Here is a 22,048-nt window from a genome sequence, read left to right on the forward strand (position 1 = left end):
GTAATAGGATCCATACCACATTTTACCACCTTGACAATAAGAATATGTGTAACTTAGTGTAACTTATACTATATGTGTAACTTAGTGACTTACTATTGATGGAGTCCTTGGTCACCAGAGTAGTCCACCCAGGCTTCTTCCATCTTTGCCAGGTGTGGCGACTGGCACCCTATCTATCCTCAGATCATTTGGTCACAGTGATCCATGCAATGGTCATCTTTAGGATGGATTCCTGCAACTCGCTCTATGCAGGCCTTCTCTTGTCCTTGACCCGAAAATTGCAGCTGATGCAGAATACAGCTTCTAGGGTACTCACAGGAACATCTTGGAGGACCCATATCCAGCCAGTGCTGAGGCAGCTGCATTGGTTATCGGTTGCGGCCAGGATCAAGTTCAAGGTTTTGGTATTGACCTTCAAGGTCATTCACAATCTCAGCCCCACATACCTGCAGGACCACCTACTCCCCTATGCCTCCTGCAGGGCCCTTCGCTCTGTGGATGAGAACTTGTTGGTAATCCCTGGTCCACGGGAGGCATACCTCACCTCCAACCAGGCCAAGGCTTTTTTGGTTCTGGCTCCGACTGATGGAATGAGATCCTGGGAAAATGGAGAGCCCTGTCACAGTTTCCCCAGTTTTGCAGAGCCTTCAAGATGGAGCTCTTCTACCAGGTCTCTGGTTGAGGCCAAGGGAGTTAGAACTAGTCCCCCCGCAACATGGCAACCCCCTACCATCTGTCCCTCAAGGCATTGGGTACTGGGAAGCCTCTGAGGGAGGGGTAACCTTACATTGTTTTTATTGGGGTTTTATTGTGGGGTTTTTATTGTGTTGCCAGCTAAGAATCAGTTTGTTTGGGAGCAGTGGGCTATAAATTATATAGCAGTGGTGGTCTTCCTTAGTGGTCTCTGATCCAAGTACTAACACCTATACTAGGAAACCATAACGTCATCAGAATTCAACTGGGGAGAACAGCAGGTCAGAGTAGAATAAACTCAGAGTAGAGTCAAACACACACACACACACTGTTCCTTTTCAGTTTTATATTACAATAACTTACAGGTTGAAATGCATTTTAAGTATGGTGCCAAGCATCAAGGTTACCTGTTGAAAGTCAGCCAATGTTTAACTTCCCAGTAAGATTAGATTTAAGACTTCATTTACTCTAAAGATAGATCAGTACCAGGATTTTTCAGCTGTGTAAGGTAAAAAATTCTTCTAGCTGATGATTTCCCTATTCTGTCCTATAGTATCTTATGCATATTCTTCGTTGCTGTGAACAACATTTACAGAAGCCCAGAGCAGGTAAGTTATCTCTAATTCCTCAATAAATCCTAACCTTAATTTAAAACAATGCAGGTAAAGTGGTAGATGGAACAGGAAGATTATGAAAATGAGCTACATTTGAGATGTGAAATCAGGATGTATAAGATGCCCATCCATGCCATCCCATGTAGAGTTACACTGTTCTAAGCCCATTGAGGTTAACAAGTATAGGGGTAACTCTGTTTAGGACTGTATTGCAAAGTAATAAAAACTAGAGATGCTTTTAAAAGTAACATGTGAATGAAGGCACAGTAAGATCCAGTCTATGATTAGATTCCTCAGCACACAGTTTAGTCTTTAAAAGCAGCAGGGGGGGTTGAATTGCTGAGATAGTCACAGCAAAAGATACCCAGCTTGGTGTAGTGGTTAGGAGCACAGACTACTAATCTGGCGAGCCAGGTTTGATCCCACGCTCCTCCACATGCAACCAGCTGGGTGACCTTGGGCTCACCATAGCACTGATAAAGCTGTTCTGTGACCAAGCAGTAATATCAGGGCTCTCTCAGCCTCACCCACCTCACAGGGTGTTTGTTGTGAGGAGAGGAAAGGAAAAGGTGAATGGAATCAGCTTTGAGACTCCTTTGGGTAGAGAAAAGCAGCATATTAAAACCAACTCTTCTTCTTCATTTGGGGAGTAGGTTAATTCTTTCCATCCATATTATAAAGCCTGGGGAAGCTATTTGCTCTGGTAGCAGAAGGCCTAGGGTTTGTGTATGTTTCAACCGTCGGAGAGAAAGGTATCCTACTCTTCCCCAGCAGATTAACCCAAAACCAACTTCCCCTCCCCATGGCTGCTTTTTAAGGTTAAATTTCTCTCTGCCAGGCTCTCTTAATTCCGTGATTCAGCCCCCTGATATCATTATATCAGTTTGGACATGTGATTTGCACCTTTGTCTGACCATAAGGTTGGTACAGGTTGGGAGATCAAACCAGGGATCCCCAACAAAACATGCAGATTGATTCTTCATTGTGGAATGTGATAGTGTGGGGAGGAAAAAGTTAAGTCTGAAATACTGTTTACTGACTTGTACTGCCCCACTGACTTTGTGGCTTTGAGGCAGTGGCAATCCCTCTTTGAAGAACTGTTACAGGATTAAGAGGCTACCAGCCTAAGCTCCTTGGAGGAAGGGAACGGTAAATATACAATCACTCAATCAATATGACAGCCTCTATCCATGCCGCAGCAATGAAAGATTGATAACTTTAAAAAAAGAGAGAGATTGGACCATTTTGGATTCAGTTTGAATCTGAAGCATGCAACGCACCCTTCCATGGCTTGGATTCAATGGCCTAATAACATATGGCACCATTGAAGTCAATGGGAAATTTTCCCTTTCTATCTATAACGTGGTCGGAGGGGGGGGGTTGGGGTACAGGTACCAAATTTACAGCATAGTTGTGGGAGCCTCTCCTCAAAAGAACCCCCACATTTCAAAAAGATTAGACCAGGGCCCCCAATTCTATAGGCACCCAAAAGGGTGCCCCCATCCAACCTCCATTGTTTCCATTGGTGAGAAAAAAAGGTATTCTGGAGGTTGGATGGGGGCACCCTCTTGGCTTTCCTTCCCTATCCATCCATGTCTGCCATTTTCCTCTCCCTGTTTTGCATTTTTACTGATATTTTGAAAAGAAAAAAGTAGCTATATTGCTATAGTATGTTGCTGTAGTGGGTTTTTTAAAAAGCTGGCAAAAGTCCCTAGTGTGTATGGAGGTAATGTTGGGCATGAGCGAATGGAGAGAGAGAAAATGGCATCGGATTTGGGCACTAAATTTTGGAAATCTATATCTTGCTGTTCAAATGTTTTCAGAAAGCAGGTTCTGGAAACATCAGAGCAGGAGAAGGAAACAGTGGCAGGTTATAAAAGAGGAATAGGAGGAGGAAAAGCTCATTCAAATGCTTCAACAAACCATGCTGCAGCTTGAAAGCCAGGGCAGGGGAAATTGCCCTTGTGGAAACAGCTACAGATAACTAATCTGACTTTTTTGTTTTGTTTTGTTGTTAGATACCATTAACTGAAAACATGGATGCATTACACAATTTCACCCAGTCTCTGGAAAACACTTTCAAAGATGTATTCCTCAACTATATGAATAACTGGCGTCAAAATACCACAAATGAACAAAAGGAATTGCAAAGAAGACTTGAAGCTGAAAACCTTGATTATGTCATTCTGTATCTCATGGTGATGATTGGCATCTTCTCCTTTATTGTTGTGGCGATCTTAGTGAGCACTGTGAAATCAAAAAGACGAGAACACTCCAATGACCCTTATCACCAATACATTGTCGATGACTGGGGAGAAAAGTACAAAAGTCAGGTCCCACTCCGCAATGATCTTAAGTGCATCGTTCATGAAAATGTTGGCGCAAAGGACAAACTAAACTCCAGATCTGCTTGAGAAATCAATAGAGCATGAATTGAGAAGGATGGAAGAATAATTCATAGTGTCCATGGGACTGGGGAGAATACTAGGTCTCAGTAACTTTCAAAGCACGTTAAATATTAAACGTCATGTAAATCTCTCCAGGAAATGGGTGTGTTATCTATTTCAAGCCTATGTGATCTAAATGCAAACTATGAGGAAGCAGATTTGTGTTTTTATATTCCAGGCTACAACCTTTGTGAGCTGCTTAAAAAGGCTAAGTGAAAATTCTAGGGGGCTTTTCGCACGCCTTCAAAATCGCACAATGGTTGCCAATTGAAAATGCTACTGATTTGCCGTTATGCACAACGTCGTTGACAATCTGCCACACACCTGAAACCGATCCGCAAAAAGCGCTTCCTTGTAGCGCTTTCAGGGAAATCCCCAAAAGTGGATTCACCCTCCAGAAAGCGCTACACTCCTGCAACCAATCTGCAACACTAGCGGGAAAGTTCTGTGCATTACCATTGTTGTGGTTTCTACAAAGTCCCTCCCCCTGGCTCTCTCCTCTGATCTTCCGGCGAAGCGATCGCCATTTTTTTTTCTCCGAGTGAGCGGGGCTCAACCCACCAGCGAGCCTCTGTTTAGAGGCTTCCCCGGCTTCAGTCCCTCCCCAGAGCTGTTTAGTCACTAAGCACAGAGAAGCCCGTTTGCTGATGTATTTTCCCTTTATTTTTTACACTGTTTTCGGCCGAAAATCGGGCCCGTGAGGGGGGGGGATTTTTTTTTTACTCAGGAGGAGTGTGGCAACGATGAAACGACAGCTCAAACACACCTGCCAGCTGGATGGGTCTCTCCGTTGCAACGAATCAACACAGATTCGTTGCAATGGGTGTGTTAAAAAAAAAAACCTTTCTTAAAGGGAAAGGGGCTGTTTGGGAGCATGCTAACGGCTGCCCATTGGCTGCTTGACGGCCAGGGGCAGGACGAGCTTGGCAATAGCGCTTCCTTTCTAGCGATTTTTGCTGAGACCGGAAGCCTTTGGGAAACGATAGAAACGCAACTGGATTCCACTACAAAGTCAGGTATGCATAATGACGAATTCCACTATTTTAAATGGCGATTTTTCGTTCAGCAAACAATTTGCTATAAGGATCCCGGTGCGGAAAGCCCCCTAGGTATAAGGCCCACAAAATGTTTTTTCCTGCTTTACTAAAGCAAAGGAGAGAAAACATCCAATTACACAATAATCATTCCAACCAGAAACAGTCTCTTAATTCTGTTCAGAAAAAACCTTAAAACTTAAATGTACATCTAGTCTGCATTTGTCAAAAGTAAGCTGCAATGAGTTCAGTGAGACTTTCTGCTAAATAGTTTAGGGTGGTTGCTAGGGATAAGCACGAACTGACTTACAAACTAAAATTTGTGGCAAATTTTGGTTGGCTTGTGCTTTGCTAAATCAAGTTCATTTCAGGTCAACTAACACAAACTTTCCATGAACTTACACAGGATCCAAGTGGGTAGCAATGTTGGTATCACCAGGTCTCAGGCTCCCCGCGAGATGTACCCTGAGGCACTTTTTATAATATAAGGTCTGTTCAGCAGGAGGAGGGATGGGAACTTTTGCCACCAAGGGGAGGGTTATATAAGGATTTTAGAAATATTTTGGGGGATTTTAAATTTGAACATTTGATTGTTAAATGCCACAAGTCAATTTGTGAAAGTGGTGGGATATAAATTAAAGTATGTATGTATGAAAAAGCAGAACAAAATTTGAATCCAATGGTACCTTTTGAATAAATAGACACAAATCTGACATCAAGCATCACAAGACTGAGAAACCTGTAGGAGAACACGTCAACCTTTTAGGACATTCAAAGTAGCTCTTCAATTAAAAAGGAACCAAGAACAGATTGGAAAGGGAAAATTGTTGTGTTACAAGTTATTGCAACACTCAGAAGAATGGAATACCCAGGACTCAATAGGGATATTGGTTTGTTATCTGAATATATATGCTAACCTCATTCTTTATTTTATCTCTTATTTGGAATAATAGATTTGAATAGTAGATTGTAGTGTAATATAATGAATAGTAGAATGTAATGTAATGTGGAATGTTAGATTGATATGTCTGAGAACAGGGGAAATGACTATGCAAAGCAGATCACCCCACTTCGAAGAAGAAAATGATATAAAGAAGACTCCATGCTTGAAAGGAGATGGATGGAGAATAGGGGCAGGGTCACAGTTAATTGATCTCAGAATTCTACAAATAAATATACATCTGCCCATTACTTTCCCATTTTGATATATTTATTTCCTTCACTATTTCTCCTCTGGAATTGAACATCCCCCCCCCCCCAATGGCAACTTTATAAAATAAGCCTGTTATTCCTGTTTGGCTCTGGATTCTGTTAAGCACTTTAATTATGCTGTATGTTACTTTACTGCTCACACTTTGTAAATATGGACTGGTCAAAACCTGAACATGAGAAGATGAGACTGTGGCATTGAAAGAACTAGCCCGACCTGGGTTCTTGGTCCCTCACCAATCATGGGCAAAAAGCCAGGGGAGGGTAATCTTGGATGCTGATCCAAGAGGCTTTTCCCTTTAGCACACTCCCCATCCCAAAGATTCCAGACACTGAATGCATGGGCCCAGTGTGGGAGGCAGTAGAGAGTTTGGAGTATTGTCTGCCTAATGCACCAGCAGATGCCCTGCTGAGTTTCCTGGATCCAGTGGCTGACTGGACTTTGCACTTCCCTAGGCTCTTTGCAGAACTCAGGCTTGGTATCAGCCACGGCAATGCTAGGACTCTCTCAGTTTGTAGCTGGTCCCCCACATCAACCAGGTCACACCCTAGATTTAATCTTTGGGATGGCGATACAAATAGGTCTGGTGCAAACAGCAAGAGTGCCATAGTTGGACCATTTTGCTCTAAAGGCTCGAATCAGTACCCCACTCCTTCCCTGCATAGGCAGGGAGCAGATTTATGCTCACTCCAGGAGACTAATGGATCTAATAGGATTCTATAATACTCTGTGGGATCCAATCCCTCCCCCAATGACTCAATTTATGAGCAGGTAGAAGATTGGCATTACCAACTCTCTGAAGCCTTTGACAAAAGAACCCCATGATGCACTGTCCATTCCTGACCCAAGCTGACTTCTTGGTATACACAGGACCTTTGTGAACAGAAATGGGATCTGAGACAGCTAGAGTGAGTTTGGTGGGAAACTTTTGATGAAGCTTCAATAATATCTTATAAGGTACTTATGAATGCTTATTATATGGCAATGAAGGCTACAGAGAGTGAGTACTTTGCGGCCTCTATTGCCTCCACTAGCTTTTGCCCAGCACAATTCTTCAAAACAATTCAATCTTTGACATCCCTGGCAAGTAGACTGCCAGGAATTCCACAACTGGATATTAACTGTGAAGCATCTGCAAGCTTCTTTGCGAAGAAAATCTTGTTGCTCCACCAGAACTTTAGTATGCTGGAAGCCCCTTGGCTGTCTCAAGAACTTACTTTGGACTGCTTCACTATGCTCTCCTGGATTAATATAGAGCTCTGACAGCTGTTTGGCCAAGTACTCGCTCCCTGGACCATGCCCCTTGCAGCTGGTGAAGACGCAGTGCAGGCCCTCCTCCAGGACATTATCAACTTATTCCTGACTTCAGGAATTTTCTGGAAGAAGCTGGCTGTGGTTAGGCTGCTTTTGAAGAAAACAATGCTAGATGCAACTGACCCAGCCAAGTACTGTCTGGTTTCACATTTGCCATTCCTGGGCAAGGTGGTTGAGCATGTGATTGCAGAACAATTACAGAGTTTTCTGGAGGAAGCATTGGCCCTTGATCCTTTTTGATCCAGCTTCAGGCCTGGTCATGGGGTGGAGACAGCTTTGGTCACCCTACAGATGATCTTTGGAGGAAGCTGGATCTAGGTGAATTGGCACTGCTGATTCTATTAGACCTTACAACACCATTCAATACTGTGAAGCATGGGCTACTTGCCCAGTGCTTAGCCTTGAAATGGTTGCTGTCCTTTCTCCAAGGCTGGGGACAGAGGGTGGTAGTAGTAGGAGAAGGTAACTCTCAGTGATATGCTTGGTTCTCAACTTTTGGTTGAAAAGGATGAATAACAGTGTATCATTTTAGTGTTTTCATTTCTAAAGTATTGTTTTTGAGGACCTTTAAGGCATTCCATTGTTTTTGCAGACCTATTATTTGCTTTAGGCCTGTTCCAAGATGTTCAGAAAGGGTTAATAAAAGCGTGAGAGTTCAGTATTATAATTTCCTAAATATTGGTCTGGAATATTGTTTTTCACGGTACTATTATTTTTAATGCTTGTTTCAATCTATTCTGGAGTGTTCTGGAGGCATTTGGGCCTGGAAAGGGTTAATAAGTGCATGACATTTCGGTGTTTTGATTTCTAAAATAGTTTTCTGGAGTGCCTTTAATGCATCCCACAGTTTTTTGCAGTAGTATTATTCATTTAATGGCTGTTCTGTAGTGTTCCACAGGTATTTTGGCTTGTAAAGGGTTAAGTAAATGCATGATAATTTCCATGTTTTAATTTCCAAACTATTATTTTGGAGTGCCTTTAATACATCCTACTGTTTTGTTGTTGTTTTGTGGTGAAAAAACCATTGCTGTACCTGTGGGACCTGGGTTAATAAACGCACAATGTTTCTGCATTTTGATTTCTAAAATAGTTATGAATCCCTTAAACGCATCCCACTGTTTTGGGGCAGTGCTACTACTGTTTAATGCTCATTCTTGCCTGTTCCGGCTTTTACCCTCTTCAATATCATCTTAATACCCAATATTTGAAGGGGGGAGGGAGATCAAACATTTCCTAAATTCCCCAAATCTCTACAGACTTTCGTTGTTCATCACTAATGTCCCGTTATTCCCTTAATCATGTTAAACGCATTACTGGGACCTGTAGTTTTCTAGAAGCAAAGGATTGTGGGAGTTGTAGTTTGTAGCCGTTCTTTGGCTAATGGCTGACCGCGACAAGGTACGATGATGAGCTTGCTTTTTAAATCCGAAAACGCATGGCAATGGAAGACGATATAGTCTGAATTGGAGTCTTATAAAAATTTACAGTGTTGACATTGTTTCTGATATTTTAACGTGCACAAAATACTATTATACTGTTATTACTTCATAGTCGTCTTGTTCCTTTAAATAAACCATCGCACATTCGTTTAGGAGCAAGCGCTGCTGGATCCAATGGAAGGTACTTCCTAGTACACTTCAGCAGGCGCAGTCTTTAAAATGTGCACGAAGAATAGAGATTAAGAATCTGTTTTTGTCTTTTCAGTGTGTTTTAACCACGTTCAACATTTTCGTTGGATAGCTTGAGTCCGGAATTATGAGCCTTCATGAGCTAGGATTATGGCTTTCTCATATGTCTGCTTACTTGGAATTAGCCTCTTTCAGTAAACTTTTAAAAACATTCTCCAGGGATGGGGAGTAAGTTCAACTCCATTAAGGCATCTCGGGATGCCTTAATGCCCTATCTCGGGATACTAAAATTTACAGTGTAGTAAGAGCCTCTTGTGGCGCAGAGTGGTAAGGCAGCCGTCTGAAAGCTTTGCCCATAAGGCTGGGAGTTCAATCCCAGCAGCCGGCTCAAGGTTGACTCAGCCTTCCATCCTCCCGAGGTCGGTAAAATGAGTACCCAGCTTGCTGGGGGGTAAACGGTCATGACTGGGGAAGGCACTGGCAAACCACCCCGTATTGAGTCTGCCATGAAAATGCTAGAGGGCGTCACCCCAAGGGTCAGACATGACTCGGTGATTGCACAGGGGATACCTTTACCTTTACCTTTAGTTGATTTCACATGTGCCGGTTTGCAGATTTAAATAAATGGTGTAGTTATACTGCAGTTGAAATGATTACTTTTCTTTCCTTGGTCTAAGGGGAATTCTGGAGCAGATCAAACATAAACCTAATGATCTTCCAGTCTACTTCCCCCCTTACTCAACACAGATGTCAAAAAAGGTTGCTGTGTCTTCTTCCTCTTGCTTTCAGCAAGAATGTATGTGCCTGTAGCAGAGGTTAAAAAGCTGTCTCCCTCCACAATAAATTTTAGCTTTCATTAACAGTTTTACCTGATCAGACAACACTTTAATGGCATACATTGATAAATCAAGGGTTTTGAAAGAGGGTATTCTGGCCAAATACGCCTGATCCATATGGTTTTCAAGTGCTGATTCACATTACAGGACATGCAAAACCCTGGCTTCCCCCCCTACTTCATATGTTGAGTAATATCAGTAAAATGGGAGCATGTGTGCTATCAAGGTGGCATTTCCATGCTCATCAATGGCTGGAGGATTCAGCATTTTTGAAAAAAACAGTTGCACTTAGGATGTATGGCCAGCTGTGGAACAGAATGTCCAGAAGGATCATCATCCACATTTTTGTAAGGGATAATGGATGTCTGCTATTTTTATCCTAATCATGGCAGGTGGAAAACAGTAGAACTACTTCTATGGAGGTGAAATTCAGACATTGTACACAATGGCAGTTGCTTTATAAGATGAACTCTCCACATGATTCTAAAACTAGCTCATTATAAATGTAAACTTGTATAGACTTTTATATGAGAACATACTGGGATGAGAATAGCAGGACCAAGATTGAACTAGTTATGTGTGTGAGACACTCTAACAATATGTATTCAGTCACATTGAAACAATGTAGTAGTTCAAAACTATAAAATTAAAAACTACCCTTATTATCCTTATGCCAAATTTTATTTCTGTGGCTGCTTCTTAAGAGCCAGGAAAGTCACTTTGAAGAAGTGCTTTCCTGCTGTTTACGTATCTTGTTACTGCATTCATTCCCATTCCTCTCTATTTCTACTGCCACTCTTCCCAGACAGAAAAACAGGGGTATGGTGTATATGGCTGCATTGTATGTGTACCCAACCCCCTCTGTCACTCAAAGTTTAGTCCTTAAGGGGCCAGGGCACCATTAAAGCCATGGTTGCATGAGAAAAAGTATATACATGCATTTACTTTAGCAGTCTGGTTGACTATTTTAATTTGTATGCTTATTTGTTTCTCCATGGATGGAAAATCAGCTTAGCAATCAGTAATTTTAAGTAAAAAGATAAAGTTGCCAGAAGGGAAAGGGCTAAATTGGGGTTAAGTAATTGCCCCCTTTTCTCAAACTGGAAGCCTAGCTGGCTTTTTCTCACTGAGAACCATGTGCCTTACAAAAATTTTGATTATTTGACAGATTTAAAAAAACATGGTATCTGGTCAAGTAATTTTGGGGCACAAAAGAAATGTAATGTAACAGTGCCCCTAATACTTGTGAAACAATGACATTTAATTGTAATATTTTGCAGTTGACTATTTGTAGCCTGTAGATTATTGTATGTTGAGTGATGCCTGCTTCTCAACAAAGTACTTGTTTGTGTATGCAGAGTCCTGCAGGGCCAGGGAGAAGAAAACCTCATTCCTACTATCAGTGCTGCCAGATGCCACTGTGATGTCATGGTAGAAGTAGGTCACCCCCTCTGCAAGCGCCTCCATAGGTCAAACAATGGTTGGCCAGGTGATTAGCCACAACTTGCTTAATTGTTGTCCTGAACCACCTTCAGTGTGGGCAACACTACAGAGGATGGCCTGTGAATATAGCAATGGCAAGAGAGGTAGGCTAGCGGAACGGATGGATAGCCAGAGCAAGGAGAGAACAAAAGACAGTTGTGCAGTTTGTAATTTGGATTTGGATCCAGTCATTGTTCAGCTTCTGGTAGCACATGCCATAATCCTGCTGCATGGTAGCTATCTGCACAAATACAGGTAAAGGAGTATATTTATTTGTTTGTTTATTTTATTCAATTTCTTACTCACTGCTTTTGAGAATTGCCTTGTGGTGGGTTATAATTAAAATAAACCTCACATAGATTAAAACACTAAAATCCAAGCAAATTTCATATTCCAGCAGTGAGAAAATAAAAAGCCAACCCAACCTTCCCCCTTACCATCCCCCCCCCCCAGCGCTTCAGGGCATGACTTCCAATCGTGCCAGCTAATCCAGACGTAGATTGTTCTTAATCTGATTGCTCTTAGGTATGGAGGGGCCCCTAGATCTTGTGTGCCCCGGCCTCAACCAAAGCGTTCCTAGTTATATGTATCTTTGTTCCTGTGGAGCTGCTACTAGTCAGAAACTATCCAGTCAGTTCTGTCCATTACCAATTATGCTTTTTGCTGTTTATGTGAAAACTTCCAGTCATCCTACTGTCTTTGTCATACTTGTTTTTCTTGTCATGCATTTGTTGAGAGGGACTTTACATTTCCACAATGGTTGAGTCATATCTCCCCTTTATCTCAGAATCATGAAACACTGGCAGCCTGAGTGTTGCCAAGACTTTCCAGCGAGAACTTAACCTTGAAAGCACAATATGTGATGTTCCTTTTCAAGCTACTGATATTATTTTGAATAAACTGCGCTTCTGTTAGCATTTGAAGTAGAAACTTTAGCTTATCAGGTGCACATTACTTATTTTGTGTTTTTTTTTGGACAGGGCTCCAGCTGATACAAATCAAGGTTAAATGTAGAAACTGTTGAAGTGTACAAATCTAATATGGCTCAGAGATGCCACTTCAGAGTGGGTGCTCATTGTGGAGGACACCTCAAGTTGCAACCATAGTCCTAAATACATTTAGTTGAAAGTCAGAACATTCAAATATTTAACTTCCCACTATGGTCTGAATTGGTAGGGTAAAAAGTAATCAGAACATGCCTTTTCTGAGGAGCCAAATTCATTATGCACTGTAGTAAATAAAATACAGTACTCACTTCATGGAGTCTTTGGAAGCTAACTTGACTTCCTTCTGTTTTATTTATTCTGTAACAGATTTCTTTTTTTTTCAATGAATGCTTTCACTTTGAGAGCAGTAGGAGATGAAGTCCAGCCCTAGATATTTCATGTCTGACATCCATCAGGATAAACAAACAAACAAACAAACAAAAACAGACTTGCAGTGTGTATTTGGGGGTGTTTGTGTGTATTAGGTTTCAGCTGAATCTCAGGCATCCAATGAGAAGACTATGTATTGTTGGTTTTAGTGGAACCTGAGCAGGATTTCGATCTATGGCATATTTACAAAACGGATCAGTGTCCCTTAGCCAAATAGCTGCTGGGATCTGCAAGTGGAAGAGGATATCCATCTCCATATAAAGCGGTGACACCTGTCCTCTGCTCTGGATGACATGCCAACTGGGCGTTGTTCCTGTCACTCAGAGCTAAAGGATTCTGCTTTTGGTCACTGAGAACTTTCTTGAATGTTCTCTCCTAGCAGCAGGGGTAATGCACTTCTTACATTCAGACAGGCTGGCTGGATATTTTTATCAACTGATTCTGCCCCTATATATATGAGGCACAAACAGATTAGCAGAATATATTTCTACTTGTTTTTTTTTGCAGGTATTGTTAATCCTGTTAGTTTCTTTTAAATTGGACCCGTGCTGTTTGGTTCAGCTTCAGGTGTAAGCCTTGAACTCACCCAAGATTCAAGATGTTGCTACTGAATTGGAAGGTGAGGACACTTTAGCTTATACAAGCTCTGAAAACTGTAGTATTAAACGTTCAATACGTTCTGTGTCATTGATGAATGGTTCTGCAAGAATGTCATGCTTTGTCTAACCCCCCCCCCCAGTTGTTCAGTGCCACAGCATGCTAACATGCTTTCTTCCCTATGAATACTGCTTTGCAGATGGCTTCCCCTCCCTTTCTATGCATGTTTGTCTGTTAAATTTATACAGCTGCTTGTTTCTCAACTTCAAGAAGATGCCAAGTTAACTCAAGAGATGATCGTCTGATCTTGTCTCTTTGTACCATGCAATTCTTAACTCCATGTGATCCTTGTCACCTATCAGAATAAAAGAAGTGTCCAAGGTGGCATTCAAGACAAATAATTGCTTGATAGTATAGTTGGTTAATAACAGGAAGTGTTTAAGCAAACAAAATAAGAAACTGAGTATTCTCACTTTTGATCTTAGAAAATAAAAGTAGCATATGTAATATGGAGTCTAAATATTATATGCCCAGTGTGAGGTCAATAAACCTCTTCACAGAAGATTACAGTGATTATTCCTGTGAAAAATGTTTCAGGCCCTGTTCACAGAAGTTGGATCTGCAGACTTCTCTAAGCAGTTCCTTCAGTTCTGCACAGTTTGCCCTTGTGTGTGGGCTGTTGCTGGCCCAATGGCCCTTAAAAAGGATATTTGCAGTAGGTCTCCAAGCTTGGTCCCTCTTGCTAAATAATGTAAATGTATGTTCTAGGAAATGTAATTGTTCTCCTTGTATACAACGGGCCTTCACAAAACAAAATTTTACTAGTGGGTTGGATCTAAGTTTTTGTTCTGCCTTGCTTTGGTAGAAACAGCATTTTCTATCGGTTGAATGCTTCATAGTTAGTGGAAACTTTGGACACATCTCAGGGCCATTCCGCACCGGGATCCATGTAGCAAATTGTTTGCTGAACGAAAAATCGCCATTTTAAATAGTGGAATTCGTCGTTATGCATACCTACCTTTGTAGTGGAATCCAGTTGCGTTTCTATCGTTTTCCACAGGGTTCTGGTCTCGGCAAAAATCACTAGAAAGGAAGCGCTATTGCCGAGCTCGTCCCGCCCCTGGCCATCAAGCAGCCAATGGGTGGCCGTTATCATGCTCCCAAACAGCCCCTTTCCCTTTAAGGAAGGTTAAAAAAAACACACAAAAAAACACCCGTTGCAACGAATATGCGTTGATTCGTTGCAACGGAGAGACCCATCCAGCTAGCAGGTGATGTTTGAGCTGCTATTTCATTGTTGCCACACTCCCCCCCCCCGAGTGAAAAAAAAAATCCCCCCCCCCTCACGGGCGCCATTTTCGGCCGAAAACAGTGTGAAAAATAAAGTGAAAATAAACCAGCAAACGGGCCTCTGCGATGCTTGTGCTTGGTGACTTTAAACAGAGGGACTGCAGCCGGGGAAGCCTCACTGTGTAAACGAAGGTTTGCGTGTGCGTTGATCTCCGCTCGCTCGGAGAAAAAAAAATGGTGATCGCTTCGCCGGAAGATCAGAGGAGAGAGCCAGGGGGAGGGACTTTGCAGAAACTGCAACAATGGTAACGCACAAAACTTTCCCGCTAGTGTTGCAGATTGGTTGCAGGAGTGTAGCGCTTTCCGGAGGGTGAATCCACTTTTTGGGATTTCCCTGAAAGCCCTACAACGAAGCGCTTTTTGCGGATCGGTTTCAGGAGTGTTGCAGATTGTCAACGACATTGTGTATAACGGCAAAACTGTAGCGATTTCAATTAGTAACTATTGTGCTATTTTGGACGAATGCGGAATGGCCCTCAGTGTCTCCTTAGCAGCACATACTTAATTAGGATAGGGGCCCTAGACTAAATCCTATTTGTTGTTCTGTATGTTCGCTTTCACTCACACAGGAGCCATCAGTCAAACACACAGTCCCTTCTCCCACCTCACATAAGCAATGTTTAACAACTTGTATATAGAAAAATACCATGATTCTGTTCTTTATATTGGTAGCATTATATATTTTCTTAATATGGATTCAGGTGTATCTAAAAGTATAATGTGGCTTAAAATTAAAAGCATGATGTGGAGGACAGTGTGATGCAGTTAGGAGGCATCAACCATCTGGTAATATTGGAGAACCCTTTGGGCCATAAAAATCAGATTTCCCCCCTCCCTTTTTATAAAGGATGCAAAATAGTTTCTGGGAAAGTGGATGGCATAAAATAGGGGCCAGAACAGGTGGGAAAAGTGATTTTTTTTTTTTTGTGAATGCTGTTTCCTGATCAAAACTGTTCCTCAAAACTTGTGTTAGTAACAGCAGGTAAAAACAAACAAAGACCCTGGAGTGGCTAATACCAGTTTCTGTGTTTCTGTGTGCGTGCACACGCAGTCTACATTTTGACTGGGGAAGAAGTTAATCTACCCCTTCTCCCAGTGACACAGCATTAACCAAATCCTTCTTCCTCCCCATCCCCCTACCACCTTGATCCTGCTTTAAACTCTTAATTAAAATCAGAAGATCTGATGTGTTTCCTGCATATCATAGCTTTGTCCCTCAGATAAATTATACTACAATATTCCACTTGGCTGGGGCTTTTCTCCTATACTTTAATTAGCATAATTCCTAATCCAGGCTTTTGAAGGCAATTTGAAATACTAGAGCTGTCATAATGAATAATTATGGTCCATCACTGGAAATATATTTAACCAGAGGTATTCCCATCAAAGTCCATTCAAGTCAATTGACCTGTTATTTATCCGTTAACTGCAGTAAAAGGTATCCTGGCATGCTAATGGAATCTCTTTTGAGGCAGTTTGTGTGGGGTTGCCAGGTTCCTCTAGTGGAGGCTGGAGAGTATGCTTACCAGGAACAAGAAGGAAAGCCCGGCATTTCAGTGATGTGCCTATATCATCCAGAAGTGACATAGGCACCCTGCTGGTAGGTGAGTTTAGGGAAAAACTGTATGGTAGAATTATCTTCTACTATTGAGTTTTTGCCTCAAAACAAGAGTGCAACCCCCAACATGCCTTTGTCACTTCTGAATGAAATAGGCACATGGCTTTAATTTCCAGTGTTTCTCCCTTTTTTGGGGTAGGTGGGTAATTGTCCCCCCCCCCCCCGTTGGCCAGCTGGTTGGGGGCAGAGAAGTGGGGCCTGGCAGTGGAAAACCCATGCCTTCATTGGGGAAGGGTCTGGCATCCCTAAGTTTGGTATACATTTGACTAATTGAATTTATTTAGATGTAAATACACTCAAGGTTGGGTTGGTTTTTTTTTTAGGTTTATTGAGGAATTCACACACATCATCAAGACAAACCAAAATACTTAAATAGAAGAAAAAAGAAAAAGAAAGAATACAAATATATAAATATACAAAAACAAAAAGGTGACTTCTTCCTTACTATACAAAGTGGTCATATACGATATCAAGTAGTTCTTTAAGCCAAGCAATTGTTCTAAATCGTAATATATATATTCTTAGAAGTATAAATAAACAAAAAAATAAATAGACAAAAAGAAAAAAAGGGAACCATCTGGATGGTTTTTATGGGAGTTTGTCTTTCATTTGTATATAGCAGTCTTTCTCAACAGTTTTACCATTGATAACCCCCTGCAACATTCTTCAGGCTTTGAGAAACCCTAGAAGTAGTGCAATCGTGCAGAATATGTTTAGGAAGCATAGCTGTATACATGCCCACCTGGGGCACTTCCCTTTCCCATCCCCTACAAGACCATCTGGCCATTTTAAAAATAAATGTAAAAAATAATTAATTCCCACTCATTTGAGAAACCCTTCCAGAGCTGCCAAGAAACCCCAGGGTTTCACGAAACCCTGGTTGAGAAAGCTTGGTATATAGGATAGGTAAAACATATTTACAAGTTGCAAAGCCATCCAAATATCATTTGTTTTCTTGCATGCTGATAATTTAATAAACTTGTTTATAGTTGATTACTACCAATTTCATTACTTTCCATATAAAAAGCATTTATGATTGCTGTATGTTATGATATAAGTTATACAGTTATTTCCATTTCCATTGTTTCTTTCAGTGGGTTAATTTTTTTTTTATCCTGTGTATGTATCGATTTGCTATTTTCAACCCATGATAAATAGAGTGTGTTGGGGGAAACAGGAAATTATTTTGTACTCTGCATACATGTTCAAAATGCTTAGAGCAAAGCAACATGAAAAATTTAGTTCCAAATTATTTTTCTTGATTTTTTAAAATGGGTTTCAGCTGCTGCGAGTGTATTTTAAAGCAGTGGTCCCCAACCTTTTTATCACTCAACGCTTGACAATTTTACTGAGGCCCTGTGGGGGGGTAGTTTACTCCTCTACTCTCAACCACTGCCCTAACGCTCTCTGATCGCTATGGTAATGTTTAAACATCCCTTCCAAATAAGATACAGACACACCAAAATAATGAACATAAGGAACATTTTATTTTCATGGAAATTTTAACTCATGACAATGACAAATCAGTGGGAACCCTGAGCTTGTTTCTCTGCAACAAGATAGTCCCATCTGGGAGTGATGGGAGACAATGACACCCAAAGTGTGTTGTAAAGGGCCGGGGGGGATGAAGTAAAGGGCCGCGGGGGGGAAGGCGTCCTTCGCGGCCCACCTCTAATTAGTCGACAGACCACATGTGGTCCGGGCCCACAGATTGGGGATCGCTATTTTAAAGGATGGAACTAGAATGGAAGGAAAAAGGCTAGCTTTCTTCTCCATGCAATCTCTTCCTGCTGAAAACTGCCATCCATGAACTGCTTTTATCTCTGCTAGGGAAAATAATAGTACATAGTATAGGGCTGGATCCAGTAAGCTTTTCCACGGGTATAAAGTGCAGGAGGGGGAGGTCTTCTGTGATCACCTAGCAAGCTATTGTAGAGAAAGGAATTGGGTGAGATAGATTGAAAAAGCTGCCTGGATACCACCCTTAACTTCCCCCCATGGATTTAATCTTGGAGGTGGTAAATGGCTTGTGAGAAAAATGTAAAATATGCTCTCCCTCCACCTGGTTACCCCTTTTAAACCGAAGCCTCTGCAGCTTTATAGTGAGTCTGTCTCTTTTTTAAAAGCATACTGTTAACACATTATGCAATTCTGCTTCTGTCTTATAATTATTGTGGTTGAATGTGTGTTTGTGTGTGTTTTTTCTCCTGTGTTTTAGGCATTGGAAAATTTCCCACTGCTTATGTACATTTTAGCAGCTAAAACGATAATCCTTTGCTTAGCATTTGCTGGTGCAAAAATGTACCAGAGGAAAAGACTTGAAGAAAAAATGAAAAAAGAGCAGGAGGAGAAACAGAAAAGGGAAGCTGAGAAGAAATGGAACTGAGTTGTCTTTAAGAGGTAAGGTCAGATTGGCAAGACTATGGCTTGAGAATATGGAAATGCTTTATGATGGCTTTACAGCAGAACGTTAATTCAGCATCCTTAAAATTATACACAGTCATTCAGAAAGGGGACAATTGGGGATACTGCTCTTATATCTTACATATGTTAGTATAGAGGACCTTGGATGCCTGCAGCTGAGTGATACTTCACATATTTCAGAATTCCTGCATCACCTACTTAGTGGGATTGGTTCTCCTTTATCAGTCTGTTGAGAGTCACTTCTGAGGCTTCTTCAACGTACCTTTATCCTTAGAAATCAATCAGGTGGCAACTTGGGAGACAGCCTTTTAGGTTGAGGTGCTCCATCTATGAAATAACTCTTTGCAGACAGATCTGTGAGGTGCGCATATGGTTTTGTTCAGTACCAGGTTTTGTTCAGTTAATTTTCAAAGGCTTTCAATAGCTAAACAGTGTTCAGCCTGTTTGACTGTTGTTTGCTGCTGTTTGTTTTTGTTGTTTCATTGGAATTTGACTTTTGCCTCCAACATAGGAGAATGCTTGGCTTGGAGCCCAACTTTTTATGATTGAACCCAGTATCTGTAATATCACTTGTAACAGCTATTATGTCTTTCTCAATATTCCATAAGTGTCCACATTTTCAACAAATTTTGTAGCCGCTGATTTTAAACAAATGGGTGGCTTCACATTGGATTTGCTTTCCCTAAGAATACTTTGGTGCTTCTCATCAAGATCTTTGAAGGAATGAAAAGTGGCTGGTTGCACAGAACAAAATAATGTGTTTGTAGTAAAGGCTTACCACTTCTTGTTCCATCACTCCTTCCCATTAGGTCACTTCCTCTTGATAGCACTTTGCTGAACAAAATCAGTGACCAGGATTTCATAGACTGATGTGGCTATGAATAAGGATGGGCACAAACAAACCATGAAGCCAAATTTATCACAAATTTTGCTGTTCATGGTTTGCAAACAAGAGTTAATGATAGGGACTCTGAGTCCCTTTAAACCCTTGCTTTCTGTTCCATTTGAAAGCCACTAAAACAGTGCCTTCTTGCTGTTCAGCAGGCTTTTGTAGTTTCTTGTGCTATCTATCCATCTATTCATCTATCCATCTATGCATCTATGGATCTATGCATCTATGCATCCATCCATCCCTCCATCCATCCATCCCTCCAGTTTTTATAACCACCCTTCTCAGCACAGCCATTTCAGGACAGTTTACAACAAGATAGAGTAAACAATAAAACTCTATAACAACATTAAAACCATTATAAAGGTCTCTTTAAAAAGGGACTGCAAAAGAAACCTGAAACAGCTGAGCCATGGGGAATGACTCAACTATTTTCCAGGGTGTCTTGTGCTGTCCTTTTAAAGGGACTGCACAAAAGTGAAAGCTGAGCAGGGCAGGGGGAGCAGCCTGCTCCATGCTGCTCAGCTGTTTGTTTTTTGTGGGGGTTTTTTTGGCTTTCTGTAATCTGTTGAAAGGGACTGTGGCCACAAACTGGTTAGGTTTGCAGATGAGGCTCCCAGTTTGATTCATTGTTTGGCCATGCACTGACACAAACTGCATTTTTCCAGTTGGTTCTCATCCGTAGCTATGGACATATAGTTCCAACCTGAGATATTATAGCATGAAGAACTATGACATGAGTCCTGTACCTATCCTATTATGGCATCATAGCTGAAGAATTCTCCGACTACAAATCTGGCTTCCCCTGTAGGAAGATAAAGTGATTTTTATCAACTATCAACTAAAGTGATTTTTATCTACTCTGTTTTTTATGCAGATTTTTAGACTTTTGGCAGCCGGCTTGGATTCCTTTTCTGGGAGAGTTGATGACTTCATTAAAACACAAAGCTCTGCCAGAAGAATGAAGTTTCAAGGGCAGTTTTTACTTAAAACATGTTGATTTTTTTGTATATTTAATGAGAACATTGTTGCGTATTTGTACAATAAAAGCTCTCTTTGTAAAAACTAATGACTTATACTAGAACTTCATTATGTAAGGTTACTATTGCTTTCTAAAAGCATTTAAAATTATCTGAATGGATGTTTTCATCAAATCAGGTTCTTTTAATTGTGTATTATAATTTGCTGAACCAGCTTCTGTAGGCACCAGATGAGCTACATATAATAATAATGTCTCATTGAAACAAAAGGGACTTGAGTCAGTCATGACACACTTGATCTATTGGTTTCAGGGGGCCTTCATGGTTAATTATAGGTGGGATGAAGTTCTTTGGGTGCCGTTTAATTTTAAGTGGAATGGAGAAGGAAAACGGGACTTTACATTCAGTTGCAAAGGCAGACGTTCCTTACCTTGAAGTATTTTGTCCTCTTGGCTTTGAAATGTAACCTTATCTAACAAGCTAAACTCTGAACAAAATTAGGGTAAAAAATACCCCCCCCATGTTACTTTAGATTGCCTGAGTTGTTAACAAATGTTCTTACCAGATAATGAATGTATACTCATCTAGGATTTTGGTATTAGGGATGGGTCACTTTCTCTGAAGACTAAGGAATCTAATGGTTCCAAGACAATTAGATTGGATTACTTCTTTATTCTTTTCCCAGGCTTGTTAGCTACCTCAGTGGAAAAGTGTAGCCAAGGTATTTAAAAACTCATTTGACGATATAGAAACATGTAACAGTTGTAATAATAAACAGAACTACTGAGGCATCTTAATAGAGGCTCAGTGCTTGGAAGCTTGTCCTGGTAAATGTCATCATCTGGTAAATTAACTTCCTGTTCAGCTTCTGTTGTAGTGGGTGGACATTTTTTCTTCAAGTAGCTGGTGGCAACCTTATTTTCTAGAAGCATATGCTTTGTTGGACTAGAACCCATTTTGTGAGACACATGTAATGAATTCTTACTAGGCATACACACAGGGACAAACGTATGAAGAAAACAGGTGGTAAACATCAGCATCACAAATAGCTAGTTGCAAACAGCAAGTGGAATGAAATAATGTAAAATTTGTTTTGCGATAGATTGTTTAAATTAAAAGAAAACAGCATCTGTGACAACTGGGGAATCCAGTGACAGACCTTCCCAGAGAAATGTGGTAGAGTTCTTCTTTACCCCCTCCTTTCATATCTGTAGTCATTGGCTAGAAGGCATTGTATTAAGAGGAGAATATTGAACACTTCTAGCCTAGTTTGTCTTTAGTTACAACCTGGGAGACCTAGCCCCTTCCCTGCTTTTTTTAAAGTTGGGGGATACTGCCAAACTGCAATGTGAACTTGACTTTTTGTCATTCAAAACAGCTGCATTGGGATGCTTATTTCTCCCCTGCCTCCTTGCAGAGCCAATAACAAACTGCGGGGAAAGCATTGGAGGGAGAGGCTTAACCTCCTCTCTGCTTATCTCTTTCCTCAATCAAATCTGTAGCCCCCCCTTCCCCCCCAGAGCTGCTTTGAAGCAATCAGTAGAGCAGGAGTTACT

At 41.1% G+C, this 22,048-nt stretch overlaps 2 protein-coding genes across 6 annotated transcripts; both read left to right on the forward strand.

Annotated features, from left to right (window-relative positions):
* Window positions 1–1,155: 1,155 nt before the first annotated feature.
* Window positions 1,156–3,845, forward strand: KCNE2 (potassium voltage-gated channel subfamily E regulatory subunit 2). 2 transcript variants are annotated; one of them, XM_077342636.1, is made up of 2 exons: window positions 1,156–1,301; window positions 3,326–3,845. In XM_077342636.1, the coding sequence occupies exon 2, from the start codon at window positions 3,344–3,346 to the stop codon at window positions 3,719–3,721; it is 378 nt and encodes a 125-aa protein (XP_077198751.1). In that variant the 5' UTR covers window positions 1,156–1,301; window positions 3,326–3,343; the 3' UTR covers window positions 3,722–3,845. The 2 variants fall into 2 exon arrangements, with proteins under 2 accessions (XP_077198751.1, XP_077198752.1); XM_077342637.1 differs by lacking the exon at window positions 1,156–1,301 and adding an exon at window positions 2,381–2,456.
* Window positions 3,846–8,648: 4,803 nt separating this feature from the next.
* SMIM11 (small integral membrane protein 11) lies at window positions 8,649–20,581 on the forward strand. Of its 4 annotated transcripts, none has more exons than XM_077342640.1 (4): window positions 8,649–8,710; window positions 13,142–13,253; window positions 18,418–18,599; window positions 20,390–20,581. In XM_077342640.1, exons 2-3 carry the CDS (start codon window positions 13,233–13,235, stop codon window positions 18,583–18,585), a joined length of 189 nt encoding a protein of 62 aa, XP_077198755.1. In that variant the 5' UTR covers window positions 8,649–8,710; window positions 13,142–13,232; the 3' UTR covers window positions 18,586–18,599; window positions 20,390–20,581. The 4 variants fall into 4 exon arrangements, with proteins under 4 accessions (XP_077198755.1, XP_077198758.1, XP_077198757.1 ...); XM_077342643.1 differs by lacking the exon at window positions 8,649–8,710 and adding an exon at window positions 11,495–11,513; XM_077342642.1 differs by lacking the exon at window positions 8,649–8,710 and adding an exon at window positions 12,919–13,021.
* Window positions 20,582–22,048: the final 1,467 nt, after the last annotated feature.

Source organism: Paroedura picta, chromosome 6 (assembly GCF_049243985.1).
Source record: "Paroedura picta isolate Pp20150507F chromosome 6, Ppicta_v3.0, whole genome shotgun sequence".
NCBI lineage: Eukaryota > Metazoa > Chordata > Lepidosauria > Squamata > Gekkonidae > Paroedura > Paroedura picta.